General features: G+C 50.8%; 1 protein-coding gene across 1 annotated transcript; it reads right to left on the bottom strand.

Annotated features, from left to right (window-relative positions):
* Positions 1-3,975: 3,975 nt before the first annotated feature.
* Positions 3,976-14,828, bottom strand: Polr2f (RNA polymerase II, I and III subunit F). The gene is made up of 5 exons (XM_042693277.1): positions 14,707-14,828; positions 11,143-11,212; positions 9,667-9,797; positions 4,379-4,450; positions 3,976-4,162 (listed from the first exon to the last, which is right to left on the bottom strand). Exons 1-5 carry the CDS (start codon positions 14,724-14,726, stop codon positions 4,072-4,074), a joined length of 384 nt encoding a protein of 127 aa, XP_042549211.1. The 5' UTR covers positions 14,727-14,828; the 3' UTR covers positions 3,976-4,071.
* Between the last annotated feature and the right edge of the window lie 86 nt (positions 14,829-14,914).

Genomic DNA, 14,914 nt, shown 5'->3' with positions numbered 1-14,914 from the left:
CAAGGGACCTGAATCAGAGCCTGGAGCCAGCCCTGTCCCATCACTCGGGCTGAGTACAACAACTCTGAACAGCCTTGTGGAGAGTAGGGAGGCTCAGTGGGGGCTTTTGTACCTTCACTGCCTGACCCCTACTGAATGCAGGGAGGAATCGACAGAGGCCCCAGGACGCAGGCCTCTATGGCATCAACCCCATCCTTTGTGAAACGGGAGCCCCTAGCCATCCTCCACCACAACTTCCTAGACCTTGAGACCTACGCCAGGCAGGAGGAGGCAGGGACTGCAGGAAAAGGGTTCAGAGACAATTCACAGAGCCTTCCTCCCCAGGCTCCTAGCCAGCTCCCTCTTCCCTCACTGGACGCTGTCAGCCCACCTGCCTGGACTCCAAGAGTCAGTACTGCACAGACCCAAGCCCTCGGCTCCAGGGGGAGACACAGGGCCCAGCACCCATGCTGGCAGCAGGCTGGACAGGAAAGTCCTGCTATGTACATTCTGCCCTTGCCTTTTTCCCTTTGCCTCTCAGTGGTATGTAGCTGTCACCTCTATTCTCCTGTTCTACCCCCTCACCCACAGTCCACGTGTAACGCATTGCTGTCCCCCTTTATTTATCTCCGTAGCCCCCTTGCTGCCTTCTTTCCTAGCTACTATCCAGTCCCTATTAACTCTGCATTAAGCATTTCAAGTAATAAAGGTTCCGGTTATCTGTGTGGTGGGCCTGAGCTGGCCTGTCTGTTGGTCTCTTGTCCCTGTCCCTGTGTCTCCTCAAAGGGTACACTCAAACATCTCTCTCCCCTAAGGAATTGGTATGGTGGAGTATGTCAGGACTGCCTGTCTGGGGGTGGGGGGGACTCTGCATGGGACTAAACCTCAGAGGTTTAGGTAAGAGCATGGCTGGGCTTTTATCCAGCCCAGCTGGCACTCACTACAACCCCTCTGCTCACCCAGCAGAGAGGACTCTACCAAAAAAAAAAAATTAAAAGATCAGACATTTGAAAGGGAGCAAGTGGGTTGGAGTCTGACGGGGCAGCAGTTAGGCCTGGTCCCTTAGGACGTATGCAGAGGGGCTTCTTTTGCCACAACCCTCCAGCTGCAACATCCAGCACACACCAGTCAATAAATACCATCTTTGCAGCTGCAGCCTACACCTAAGCCTAAACCCAGGCTGCCAATCTGGACCTTCAGTGCTCTCCCTAGGAACTCTGCCCCCAGTGAGGGCTGAAGGCCCCTTACCTCACAACCACACCACCCCAGAGACAGAAGTCTCTTCACCCTCTTACTCCACTGACAAGCGGCTGTAGGTCCTCACTGGGAGAGCCAGCAACTTTATTGTGTGCACCCTGGCCACAGATTCTTCCGAGGGTTCTGTCATTCAGGCCGGGGGGGGGGGGGGGGGGGGGGGTGAGGAGAGTGTCCCTGGCATCATCCCAGATATTCTGATGGGGAGACTGGAGCTTAGGGAGGCTGAAGCTAGGAAATGCTGGCACTCACCTCAGTGAAGCCAGCTCACCATCACCTCCTCCACCTGCCCAGGTCTGTGGGCTTCATTTCCCTTCAAATCTAGAGCTGTTAATCTGCTCCAAGCTCCTCCCTTCATGAGAGCCCTGGCCCCTGTCTCTCATCAGGACCCTGGGGAGGGTCAACACCAGTCCCCCACAGTGTGGCCAGAGGCTGTCCACCCAGAAGCCATGTCCCACAAGCTCTCTAGGACACCTCCCCAAACTGCTGGCCCCCCTGAAGCTCAGTGACCTAAACCCTACTACCAAATTATCTCTGCCAAGTCAGCCCACCTGGACCAGGTATTAAGCTAGTTCTAGTGTTTTGTAGATAAATGTGGGATTCGTGGATTTCATTTTCCAACAGATTCTTTGTACCTAGGTCTCCTTTGATAGCTTTATGAATCTGAAAACTTGAATCTTCTCATTTAAGTCACCAATAAAGGAAGAGGGGCAGGGCCTCTCGCACACCAAGAACTTCTCCAGGCCTCATCCTACACGCAGGCAAAGTGTCTAACTGGTTCTAAATTTCTCATCCCAAGGACACACTTCATCCACCACAGCCATGTAGACATTACCCAAGGCCTTGTGAAACTCAAGGTTCAGGATCTCTGGCATTCCCTAGACCTACCAGACCAGAAAGCAGAGAAAAGAAAGTGACTTGGCACTGATCTCAGAAACCCCATGCCAAGCTGGATCCCCCACTGTATCTCAGGGGTCTCTGACACACAGCACCAGTCTGGAATTGTCAGGGTCCATCAGAACTGCCCTGTATGCTCAGTCTTCACAACTCCCCCTTCCCTTCCCAAGGGGCCAGACACTTGTCCATCTCCCATTGGGGTACTGCTCTGGCATGCAGGGGTGCTGTGGACAAGGTTGAAGAAGCTGAAGCCACTGCCAGGACCTTGGACCTCATGAGACAGGGTAGGAAGTCACCAAGGGTGGGAGGAGAGATGGTCCCAGGGGAGGACAAAACCCAGGAAGTCAAAAGAGCAGGGCTGTAGGCTTCCCTTAGACCACTAGTTCCGGATGGATTTGGCTGCAGTAGTAGCTTCCCTGTCAGGAAAAGAGCCAGGTGTTTCTCGAACAACTGACAAAACTACATGTAAACCCTAACAGAACTCTGAGGATGGCAGGTGACTACACTCAAGGCAAGTCTAACCCAGACCTGGTGGCTGAGTTACATGTGGCTCCCCAAAAGAGAATACCAAGGGCAAGGTGAGAGCAAAAACACCCTTTCCTCCCATTTCCTTACCCCTATCCCCTAAGGGTTAACCCCCCTCCGCTCCCCTCAGCCCCCCCCAACACTCCCCTTAATCACATCTGATACTGAGCAGCCCAGCAGGGAACAAAGAGGCCATTTAGAGAAATGGGGCCGAGAAAGTGACCCCCGCACTCTGGGGCGGCTGCCTGGATGCCGGCACAAAGGCGGCATTTCAGAGCTGAAATTTCAGCACCCAACTTGATTAAAGGATTCCACAGGCTGGAGGAGGGTGGCAGGGGTGCTAAGTCCACTGCTCCCTGAATTAACCCTTTTCCAGAGCAGCAAACACCCCTCCCACTCTTGTGGCCGCTCATGCTCCCCACTCTGCCCAGTATCCCATCACGTCCTGGGGCCCTCCTCCTCCAAGGGAGTTGGAATGGGGGCTGGCTGAAATACTGGGGAAGCAATCTCCCCTTCTATCTCTGTTGGTGTCCTTACCCACTTTCTCCCCATCCAGGAAAAGGGAGGAGCCGATGTAATTGGTGCTCCCTGGGAGTCAGGGAGGGTGAGAAGAGGCCCATGGACCCTGAGGCAGGGGAGAGGGAGCTCTGGCCCATCATCCCAGCACCCATCCTGTCTAGAGCAGAGATTCTCAGCACCCACAGCAGGGAAAGGGCATTTTACAGGAAAGGGTTGGGATGCAAAGGGCACAGGTGGCAGACCAGAGGTGGGCCATGGAGGGCAGTGTATGGAAGGGGCCTGAGGAGGACAGGGTAGGGACGAAGGTGGTCAGGTGGTCAGATGGGCAGGTGCTTGGTCCAGCTGCTGACTTGCCCGGCAGGGCTGTGCTTGGGGAGGGTGGGGGATCATGGCACCCCATGCTTCCTGCTGGGGCACTGCTCCTGAAAGGGGATCTGAGCCCTCGATAAGAGCTCCAGGCAGGTCCTTAGGAAACAATGGGTGGCTTGATGAGACCTGCTCTGTGATACTCCTGAGAAGGGAGAAGCCCCTGCAGCCAGTCCCCACTGGAAAGGAAATTGGGGGTTTCCGTGGCAACCAGCTCCCTGGGCACAAAGACTCTCTGTCTGCTGGGAAGGCAGCTGAGGTGTCTCCCCTGCAGCAGACTTTGCTGTGGTGTGTGGGGAGATGGAGGGAGGGATGTGGGGGATCCATGGGGCCAAGGGCCCCTGGTCGCAAAGATAGCCACAGAGCCACTGTGACAAGTGCATGCTCCAAGCAGCAAGGGAGGAACAGGGAGAAAGTGGCAGCATCAAAGAGAGCTGGAGGGGTAAAAACATTCATGGATTTATTATTTACAAATATAAAGCGAGCATAAAAATGGAGCCTGGGGCACAGTCGGAAAGACGCTCCTCCGGCTCAGTCCGTGATGATAAGCTCATCCACCCCCCAATCTTCATAGCTCCCATCTGGCAGGTAGCGGCGGATGATGATGGGGATCTTTCGGGCCCTGTGGCAGGACACAAGTCACAGGACGTGAGGGCTTCCGCAGAGGACCAGACGGTAGAAGTCCACGTCACAGCAGTGCCCTCCCTCTGACTGCCCTCTCCCCATTCCTCCCTTTCCTGGCAGACTGACAGGAACAAGTATCAACTTCCCCAGCCAAGGAGGTCCAACAGATGCCCGCCAGGATTCTGGGTGGGGGAACCATGAATCGGGGACTTACTTGAGTTCCTTCATAGCAATGAGTAAAGGGTCTGTCTCCCCCTCCAGCTCCACCATCACAGGGGCACACATCCTGCAGAGACAGGGCAGGTTGGAGCCTGCAAACAGGGAGGGGCTTGCAGGCGGTGTGGTGGGTCTGGCATCCTGGTCTTCATCTAGTAAGGGTACCCTCTAGGCAGGCAAGAATGGAGGGGAAAATACAGGGCACTGCCAGAGACCTGCCCCAATGAACCTGGGAGCCAGCAGACTGGATTTAACTTGGACTTTCAAAGACTAGGCATTAGGTTCTCTCTAAATCTCAATATCCTCCTTTGAATGGGAAGAAAATCCCTGCCTCCCCTTGACAATGATGCCAAACTACTACTGTCAATAAGCAAAGGCTCACTGGGTACCAAGGCTGCCGTTGGCTTTTTTTTTTTTTGGTCCGGTCGTGGGGCCTGAACTCTGGGCCTGGGCGCTGTCCCTCAGCTCTTCAGCTCAAGGCTAGCGCTCTACCACCTGAGCCACAGCGCCACTTCCGGCTTTTTTTTTCTTTTTGCTTATGTGGTGCTGGGGAATTGAACCCAGGGCCTCAGGCATGCAAGGCAATGTTGGCTTTTTTTGTCAGTCATAGGGCTTGAACTCTGGGCTTGGATGCTGTCCCTGTGCTCTTCAGCTCAAGGCAAGCGCTCTACCACCTGAGCCACAGTACCACTTCTAGTTTTCTGATGGTTAACTGGAGATAAGAGTCTCATGAACTTTCTTGCCTGGACTGGCTTTGAACCACAATCCTCAGATCTCAGCTAGGATTACAGGAATGAGCCACTGGAGCCCAACTATTGTTGGCTCTTTACACTTAGCTCAGCTAAGGTAGGCTTTATTATTATTTGTTGTTATTTTTGTACCAGAGTTTGAACTCAGGCCTCAAACTGCTTGAGCCACGCCTCCAGCCTGGTAAGTAGCATTTTGATAAGAAACCAAGGCCCAGAGAGGTTAGGCTTAGGAACACCTCCCATATAATATGGGACACCTTCCATATAATAATAAGCTAAGCTAACTAAAGATCTGTAAAGTTAACCTCCCAATAGCCCGGGCACTCCTTTCCAACCTGACTCCATGAGCCCTGCACCAGTGCCCGGCCTGCTTCCCACCTTTTCCTTCTCTATCACAGCAATGCAGCCATCCAGGCTGCACTCTTCCAGCACTGTCCCCTCTGCAGCCTCACGCTCAGCCTCTGCTCACAGTGTCCATCTGTTACAACCCCTTCCATGACTCTTCATGGCCACAACACCTGATGCCAGAGTGGGCCCCACTCACCTTTCTAGCACCTTTTCATGCCATTTATTTCCCTGTTTTAACTCACATTCAAGCTATGCCAAACTATTTATGGCTCCCGAGTGCTACGGTTTAGAAGTGTCCCCCAAACTCATATCAATGGTACTTGGAGGTGGGCCCCATGTGGCATTAGTGACTGGATAAGAAGAGGGACAGAGACGCAAGCCAACATGCTGGCTCTGACTCAGCATGTGATGTTCTAGGTCTTGCACTGATGTAGCAAGGCCTGTGCCATGCTCCTGACTTCCAGCTCCAAGGTTCTGAGCTCACTGAACCATGCCAAATGAGCCAGTCTCAGAAAACAGACTAAGGCATGTGGGCATTCCAGGCTGCATTCCTTGCTATGAGCCACTCTAGAGACCGCCTGCTGAGTGCTCAGCACCCTGACTCCATTTGCTGTGCTTCTTTGGCACCCATCTCATTGAACACTGAACACCATAGGCCATGAGCTCTTTCTTGGTGACCTCTGACCAGGACTACATGTGCTTCACTATGGAGCCTAGCACAACGCTTGGCACACAGCAGAGCCTCCAAAGTCAAGAGGATGCCAGTTCCTGACCCATCCCGTATGAGAAGCCACCTTCATTAGAAAGCTGAGTTTACACTAATGGATCCAGAATTATTAGCAGACTGTGCTGAAAATACAGGTTCCAGGGTTCTGCTCTAGAATATTTAATGTCTCATGAAGAGACCTGAGACTCTATATTGGTACATCTGTCTAGGTGATTTTGATGATCAACCAGAGTTATCTTTACTAATTTTATTGATTTTAAGGATCAACCTTTCTAACTTTATTGCTAAATAATTTCCTGGTTTCTGTTACTCTTGAAAGTGTGGAAATTTCTCAGAGGTAGAAATCATGTATTTTGGGGCTGGGAAGGTGGCTCAGCGGTAAAGCGCTTCCCTTGCATGCCTGAGGCCCTGGGTTTGATTCCTCAGCACCATATAAACAAAAAGAAAAAAGCCGGAAGTGGGCTGGGAAGATGGCTCAGTGGTAGAGTGCTTGCCTTGCATGCCTGAGGCCCTGGGTTCGATTCCTTAGCACCACATAAGCAAAAAGAAAAAAGCCGGAAGTGGCGCTGTGGCTCAAGTGGTAGAGCGCTAGCCTTGAGCTGAAGAGCTGAGGGACAGCACCCAGGCCCAGAGTTCAGGCCCCACTACCGGACCCACCCCCACAAAAAAAAAAAAACAAAAAAGAAAAAAGCCGGAAGTGGTGCTGTGGCTCAAGTGGTAGAGCACTAGCCTTGAGCTGAAGAGCTAAGGGACAACGCACAGGCCCAGAGTTCAGGCCCCCCGACTGACAAAAAAAAAAGACAGGAAATGTTTGAGGCCAGACTGGGCAAAAAGTGAGATTCTATCTTAAAAACAAAGCAGAAGCCAGTGCTGGTGGCTTATGCCTATAATGCTAGCTTCTCAGGAGGTTGAGACCTAAAGAATCATGGTTCAGAGCCAGCCCAGAAAGAAAAGTCTGAGGCTCCATCTGCAAACATCCAGCAAAATGCTGGGTTAGAGGTGTGGATCAAGTGGTAGAACATTAGCTATGAGCAAGCTCAGCATGGGCAAGCAGGCTGAGGGAGCGCATGAGACCCTGAGTTCCAACTGGGTGCTGTTGCAAAACAAATAAAAAGCCATCCTGGTAGCATGTGCCTTTGGTCTCAGTTACTCAGGAGGCATAGGCAGAAAGACTGCAGTTTGACAAGACCCAGCTGGGTGCTGGTGACTCATGCCTATAATTCTAGCTACTCAAGAAGCTGAGATCTGAGGTTTGTGGTTCAAGCCATCCCCAGCAGAAAACCTCATGAGACTCTTACCTACAATAAACTACCAAAAAATTCAGAGGCAGAGTTGTGGCTCACATGAGCTAAAGAGCTCAGAAATAGCACCCAGGTCCTAAGTTCAAGCCCCAGGACTGGCACCAAAAAAAGGAAAAAGGAAAAAGGGAGGGAGGGAAAAAAGGAGGGAGGTAGGGAAGGGGAAAAGAGAAGAGTTTAAGACTGGGTTTGATAGTGTTAAAAAAAAAAAGAAAAGAAAAAAAGAAGGCTGGGAAGGTGGCTCAGTGGTAGAGTGCTTGCCTCACATGCATGAGGCCCTGGGTTTGATTCCTCAGCACCACATAAACAGAAAAAAGTTGGAAGTGGCGCTGTGGTTCAAGTGGTAGAGTGTTCGCCTTGAGCTGAAGAGCTGAGGGACGGCGCCCAGGCCCAGAGTTCAGGCCTCATGACTGACCAAAGAAAAAAAGAATAAGAAAAAAGAAATAAAAGTCCCTAAAATATAAATCATTAAAGAATGTGGCAAAATGCTACAGATAAGAGTGGGCACTCATTCACCCAGTACCTACCACACACATCTGATGTGTGTGAGGGGGCCCTTAGTGAATAACCACTTTATCCACCTAGTCAAAAGTGGAGATGGTGTGGGCCACCAGATGGTGCTAGTGAGCCAGATGGAAACTTCATTTGGCTTGTCTAAGTACACCTAAGTACACAGTAACAAGCCCAGTGAGTGGCAAGGTTGGGTTAAGATCCAGCCTGTCTGTGCATAGGCTTGAGGAGGAGGGCGTGGCAGCTCAAGATGGCATCCTATCCCTTAATAGGAAGGAGCACTACAGACTAGACTACACTGGATTATGCTTTGCTCCCCAAGGAAAAAGGGACACTTGCATTTGGGAGTGACCTGGATGTCAGCTTCATCAAACAAATGTCATTATGAACCTGTCACTCTAGGTATGAGTGACATATTCTCCACTGTGCTCCAAGGGGTTCCCTAAGAGATCTGCTCAAGAATGAGAAAGAATAATGTTGTCTACTCATAAAAACCTTCATTGAGACAGACAGCTGATCACCTTCACTTCACAAGACTACAGGTAAAGTCTATCTCAAAGGGGATATGCACAGATGGCAGGGTACCAGAGCATGCAGGCCTCCTCATACCTGGCTCAGCTGTTCTTTGTAGCCCCCTCCCTGACTCCCCCTATTCCTTCTTTGAGCCACCCTCCTCCAGATACCCATACCAGATTATAGGAAATTTTAGCAGGGACGCCTTTCCTCAGCCTCATGTGTCCCCATGAGGGACCTTCTACTGGAGTACCACTAGCCTTGCTGTCCCCTCCCTGTCCCCCTCACTCCTGCCCAGGTAACGGGAGAAAAGCAGGCATCTGCTTCTTCAAGAGTTCTGCTTGGGGGCTGGGAAGGTGGCTCAGTGGTAGAGTGCTTGTCTCGCATGCGTGAGGCCCTGGGTTCAGTTCCTCAGCATCACATAAGCAGAAAAAGCTGGGAGTGGCACTGTGGCTCAAGTGGTAGAGTGCTAGCCTTGAGCTAAAGAGCTGAGGGACAGCGCCCAGGCCCAGAGTTCAGGCCCCAGGACTGATGGTGGGGGGCGGGGAGGGGGGGGTCTGCTTGCTCAAAGATGCATGCTGACAGAGGTCTGGACTGTTTTCCACGATGCCCACCACTGAGGAGGAGGGACCTGCAGGCTGTACTGCCTGCCTGTGCTAACTGGGTGACAGCCTGATCCCATCTGTCCACTGATTCTTCCTGAAGCTTGCTCTTCTAAAGTTGAGAGAAAAGGAAGGCTGCTCATTCTGCAGCCCCAGAAGCCTACCACTACACAGGGCTTTCCCAAGTGAGGAACTGCATTGGCCCTTGTCTCCCTTGTGCTGAGAAGCACTTAAGCCTGCTGGGGTTGCCTCAGCCCTCCCTAACAGCTCACAGTCTAGGGCTTTCTGAATTTACTCATTTTGCTTCCAACCTGACCAACAGCAGTTCTGCCTAGAATTGTTATTTTTCTTCTCTACTGTTATTTGACTTCTTATATGGTATTTCTGCTGTGAACTCACAGGTTCCCCATGAGCCAGGATCCAGCACAATGCCTGGCAGAGCTCTGCTCAGACAGGAAGAGCTGGATTTCAGGTGCTAGGCTGGGCAGGACCAGCAGCTCAGGGGCTCTCTGTGGCCTGACAGATGGGTAAACACTCACGCGATCTGGAGTGCTCGGGTGCCCAGCACACGGGCTCGCTCATACTTGGTCATGTACGGGGTGGTGATTCGCTTCTGGTTGGCCTGCGGTCGCTCTCCAGAAGGGAGGATCTCCACATTCTCTTGACCCTCCTGGATATCAAGACAAAAACAAGAAAATTTCAGGTTATCTATTTTGGGTGAGGGGAGGTTGACAAAGACAGAGAAAAGCATCACTACTGTTAATGCTTACTGCATGCCTAGGAAAAGTTCATGAGGCCTCATCTCTACCAACAGCTGGGCACAGTGACAGTACGCTTGACAGCAAGGTGGCTCAAGCTGTAATCCTAGATACCTGGGAGATGGAGATTGGCGAATCCCTGTTCAAGGACAGCCCAGACAAAATTTAGGAGGCTCCATTTCAACCAAGGACAGCCCAGACAAAATTTAGGAGGCTCCATTTCAACCAATGGTTGGATGTGGTGGTACCCACCTTTCATACTACCTATTCTGGGAAACATAAATAGGAGGGTCACAGTACAGGCAAGGCCCTATCTCAAAAATACCCAATGCAAAGAGAGCTGACAAAGTGGCTCAAGCAGTAAAACACCTAAGTAGAAAGCTTAACAATCCTGAGTTCAAACCCCAGTTTGTCAGAGGGGAAAAAATTCCTGCCTGACCCAGGCCCTGATTATTTCTAAGCTTTAGCAGGCTATTCTCCCTGCACTCATCCCCAAAGAAATGTACCAGGCAGCCGGGCGCTGGTGGCTCACGCCTGTAATCCTAGCTACTCAGGAGGCTGAGATCTGAGGATCACAGTTCAAAGCCAGCCCGGGCAGGAGAGACTGTGAGACTCATCTCCAATAATCCACCAGAAAACTGGAAGTGGCACTGTAGCTCAAGTGGTAGAGCGCTCGCCTTGAGCTGAAGAGCTGAGGTACAGCGCCCAGGCCCAGAGTTCAAGCCCCACGACCGACAAAAAAAAAAAGAAAAGAAATGTACCAGGCAGGTATTAACACTGACCACATTTGCTGAAAGAATAAAGGTAATGTGGGGCTAGGAAGGTGGCTCAGTGGTAGGTGCTTGCCTTGCATGCATGAGGCCCTGGGTTCCATTCCTCAGCACCACATAAGCAGAAAAGTCAAAGGGGTGCTGTGGCTCAAGTGGTAGAGTGCTAGCTTGAGCTGAAGAGCTAAGGGACAGCACTTAGGCCCAGAGTTCAGGCCCCACTACCGACAAAAAAAAAGAATAAAGGTCATGTTTTATCTTCAAAAAAAAAAACCATAATTGCCCCAGAAGTCATGGGCTGTGGACCAAGTGAATTAATGGCACATCCTGCAGGGCTGTCAGGACTGGAACACTACTCACTTCTACTGGGATGCTATGTCAGGGTCTAGGAACACAAACTAGAGTGAAAAACATATGGGTAATAATCACCTAGCTCATACTCAGCAGCTAGGCTGCAGAGGTAGGAAGAAGCCTACAGCTAAATACTGACCTCCTCAGCATTCTCCAAGTCATCTAGCCCTTCATCCTCTTCAACGTCATCAAAGTCATCACCATCAAAGCTATACAGAAAGAGATGGGATGGTTAGTCACAGATCACTTTCCAGAATCAAGAGACAAAAATCTGTCTCAGATGTAAGGAGGCACTAGAACTCAGTAAACCTATACTTAAGGAGTGACTCAACCTTTGCTTTCATTTTACTCCTTCAAACTTAACCCAACTGCCCTCCAATTTTGCTAGAATTTGTCTATCATTACTACTTCATATTGAATTATTCCAGTCTGCACTTAAGCATGCAGTTCTTCTGCCATCTTTTTCCTTTTTTTTGTAATGCCAAGTGCAAGTGCTATATCAATTAAGCAACATCTTCAGACATTTTTTTTTTTGTTATTGTTGCTGGTCATAGGGCTTGAACTCAGGGTCTGGGTGCTGTCTCTGAGCTTTTTTTTTTCAAGGCTAGCACTTGACCACTTTGAGCCACAGCACCACTTCTGGTTCTCTGGTGATTAAGTGGAGATAGTCTTATGGCCTTTTCTGCCTGGGCTGGCTGCTGGCTGTGATCCACAATCCTCAAATCTCAGCCTCCTGAGTAGCTAGGATTATAGGCATGAGCAACCAGCACCCATCTTAGTTTTGGTTTTGAGACCTTTTTTTTGGCCAGGGCTAGCTTTGAATTCATGACCCTCTAGCCTCAGCCTCCCCACTTTGGCTGGATTACAGATGTAGGAGGATCCTGATTTAGTTACACAGTGAAATCTTGTCTCAAAAAACAAAAACCTTCAGGGCTGGAAGTGTGGCTCAGTGGTAAAGCAAATGCTTAGTATGTGTGAGGCCCTGGGTTCAATCTCCAGCACCAAAACTCCAAACAACCTTCTCCCGTAATACTAACACTGTGTTCCCTCTGGAGTAAAATCTGTGAAGCTTTCCAACTTCACTATGTCCAATTCCTCTCTTCCCAATCAGTCACAATCTCACAAGACTGCACCCTCCATCAAAACCACTCTTGAAGTTAATGGTCTCCATCCACACAGTTTCTTAGTCCTAATATATTTATGCTGATGACTCCCCAATTTTTTTTGGGGGGGGGGGTCCGGTCGTGGGACCTGAACTCTGGGCCTAGGCGCTGACCCTCAGCTCTTCAGCTCAAGGCTAGCGCTCTACCACTTGAGCCACAATGCCACTTCCAGCTCTTTTTTCTGCTTATGTGATGCTGAGGAATCGAACCCAGGGCCTCAGGCATGCAAAGCAAGCGCTCTACCACTGAGCCAACTTCCCAGCCCATGACTCCCAAATTTTTATCTTCAGACCACAGAGGTACAATCCCTGAAAAAATATTTTCAAGGGATTAAGGGAATAAAATAGTGGAGGAGGAAGTTGATCAATGTACATTATGAAATATCTATGCAATTAGCACACTAAAGGCTCCTTGTGCTATTAATGTACACTCATAAATACAGATAAATACAAGGGAGGGGAATCCTTTTGTAAATGGTACATGCCTGTCATCTCAGTATTCCTGGTGAGGATGAGGCTGGGAAATTCAGAATTCCAGGCCAGCTTGGGCTATATATAGCTTCTAAAAATAGGAAAGAGCCCTCTATACAATACCTTAAAAATAACAAAATTATATTTAAAAAAATACACCAACAAGAAAAAGACTCAAGTGGTAGAGTGCTTGCTGCTTGCCTTGTAGGTTGGAAACCTGGGTCCAAACAGAAGAGGAGTAGGAAGAAGAGGAAGTAGAAGAAATGAAAGGAGCGGGGCACGGGAGCTGGTGGCTCACGCCTGTAATCCTAGCTACTTCGGAGACTGAGAGCTGAGGATCACAGTTCAAAGCCAGCTGAGGAAGGAAAATCTGTAAGACTTTTTTTTTTTTTGGGGGGGGGGGGGCCGGTCATGGGGCCTGAACTCTGGGCTTGGGTACTATCCCTCAGCATTTCAGCTCAAGGCTAGCACTCTTATCATTTGAGCCACAGCACCACTTCAGCTTTTTCTGCTTATGTGGTGTTGAGGAATCGAACCCAGGGTCTCATGCATGCAAGGCAAACCTCAACCACTGAGCCACCTTCCCAGCTCCATCTGTAAGACCATCTCCAATCAACCATCAGAAGTGTCACTGTAGCTCAAAGTGGTAAAGTGCCAACCTTAAGCAAAAGAGCTCAGGAACAGCACCCATCCCCCAAGTTCAAGCCCCACCACCAACCAAAAAAGAAAAAGAAATGAAAGGGATGATGAAGGAAGGAAAGAAATGAAATCCTTTTGCTGTCGGGAAAGTGGCTCATACCTATAATCCTAGCTGCTCAGGAGACTATCTGAGGATCATGTTTAGAAGGCAGCCGGGCAAGAAAGCCCATAGGACTCTTATATCCATTAAATCTACCAAAAAACCTGGAAGTGGAACTGGAATTCAAGTGGTATAGCACTAGGCTTGAGCAATAAAGGTCAGGAAAAGTGCCCAGGCACAGATTTCAAGCCCTAGGATCAGCAAAAAGAAAAATCCTTTTGCCTGTCCTTTTAAAATATATCCGGGACTCAAGGAGTGGCTCAAATGGCCCAGCTCCAGCTTTGCAAGTAGGAAGCCCTGAGTTCAAACCCCAGTACTAGCAGGGCTCTAGTGTCTCATGCCCGTAATCCTAGTTACTGGGGAGGCTGAGATCTGAGGACTGAGGTTGGAAGCCAAAACAGGCAGAAAAGATGATGAGACTCTTATCTCTAATTAACCAGCAACAAGCTGGAGGAAGAGCTGTGGCTCAAGTGGTTAAGAGTGTCAGCCTTGAGTAGAAATGGCTAAGGGCTACCACCCAGGCCCTGAGTTCGAGCACCAGTACCTCAATAATCTTGTTTTATGTGTGCCAGTGCTGGAACTTGAACTCAGGGCCTGGGTGCTGTCCCTGAGAATTTTTTGCTCAAGGCTGTTGCTTTACCACTTGAGCCACAGCACCACTTCCGAATACCACCATATATATATATATATATATATATATATATATATATATATATATATATATATATATATATATATATGTATGTATATATAAATCCAGAATTCAAGCCCACTTCTCACCTGCTCCAAGCTCTCAGCCTACATCCAAACCCCGATGTTCTCTCCTCTGCAGGCCATGCTCTGGATGGCCGCACTTCCACCAACAGGTGGGCTGCCACGGCACTATTTCTGCCGATGGGCCTGCCCCCTCTTCCCCGAAGTGACGGCCTGGGCGCAAAGGCTCTCGCCGCCTTGCGGTGCCCCGGGGCCGCGTAGCGAGCCGGCCAGGGGGTGGCTGGACCCCGACACCTCTTGTGCTTCTTTCCCATGGGGAGACTCCGGACCTCCATCCGGGGCCTTCCGCGCCGAGCCCCTGCCCGGCCTACGCTCCCGGCTCCTCGCTCTCCGCTCGGCTCCTCGCTCTCCGCCCCTCGCACCCGGGTTTCCTCGCACCCGCCCCGCCACGCCAGGCTCCTAGGCCGCCCTTCCACGCCCCGCCTCAGCCGCCCCCTTCCCAAGCTCCCGCAAACGCCGCCCGCCCCCGGAAAGCACGGCCCGCTCCGGGCACCCACTTGTCCTCGTTGTCTGACATGACGTTCCTGTCAGAGCGCCCGGCTCGGCGCCCGAATCCCGCGCGCAGACCCGCGCCCAGCGCGCCGCCGCCTCGCGCAGCAACCACGCGTATCCTGCGCCTGCGCCGTGACCCAACGGAAATCACTTCCGGGAGGACAGCGCAGACGGTCTACGCATGCGCCTGGCGGCGAGTGCCGGTTACCATGG

Source organism: Dipodomys spectabilis, unplaced genomic scaffold (assembly GCF_019054845.1).
Source record: "Dipodomys spectabilis isolate Male_0828 unplaced genomic scaffold, ASM1905484v1 ptg000163l, whole genome shotgun sequence".
NCBI classification, from domain to species: Eukaryota; Metazoa; Chordata; class Mammalia; order Rodentia; family Heteromyidae; genus Dipodomys; species Dipodomys spectabilis.
The sequence above is the reverse complement of the archived record's forward strand: the minus strand, read 5'-3'. Positions and strand labels throughout refer to the sequence as shown.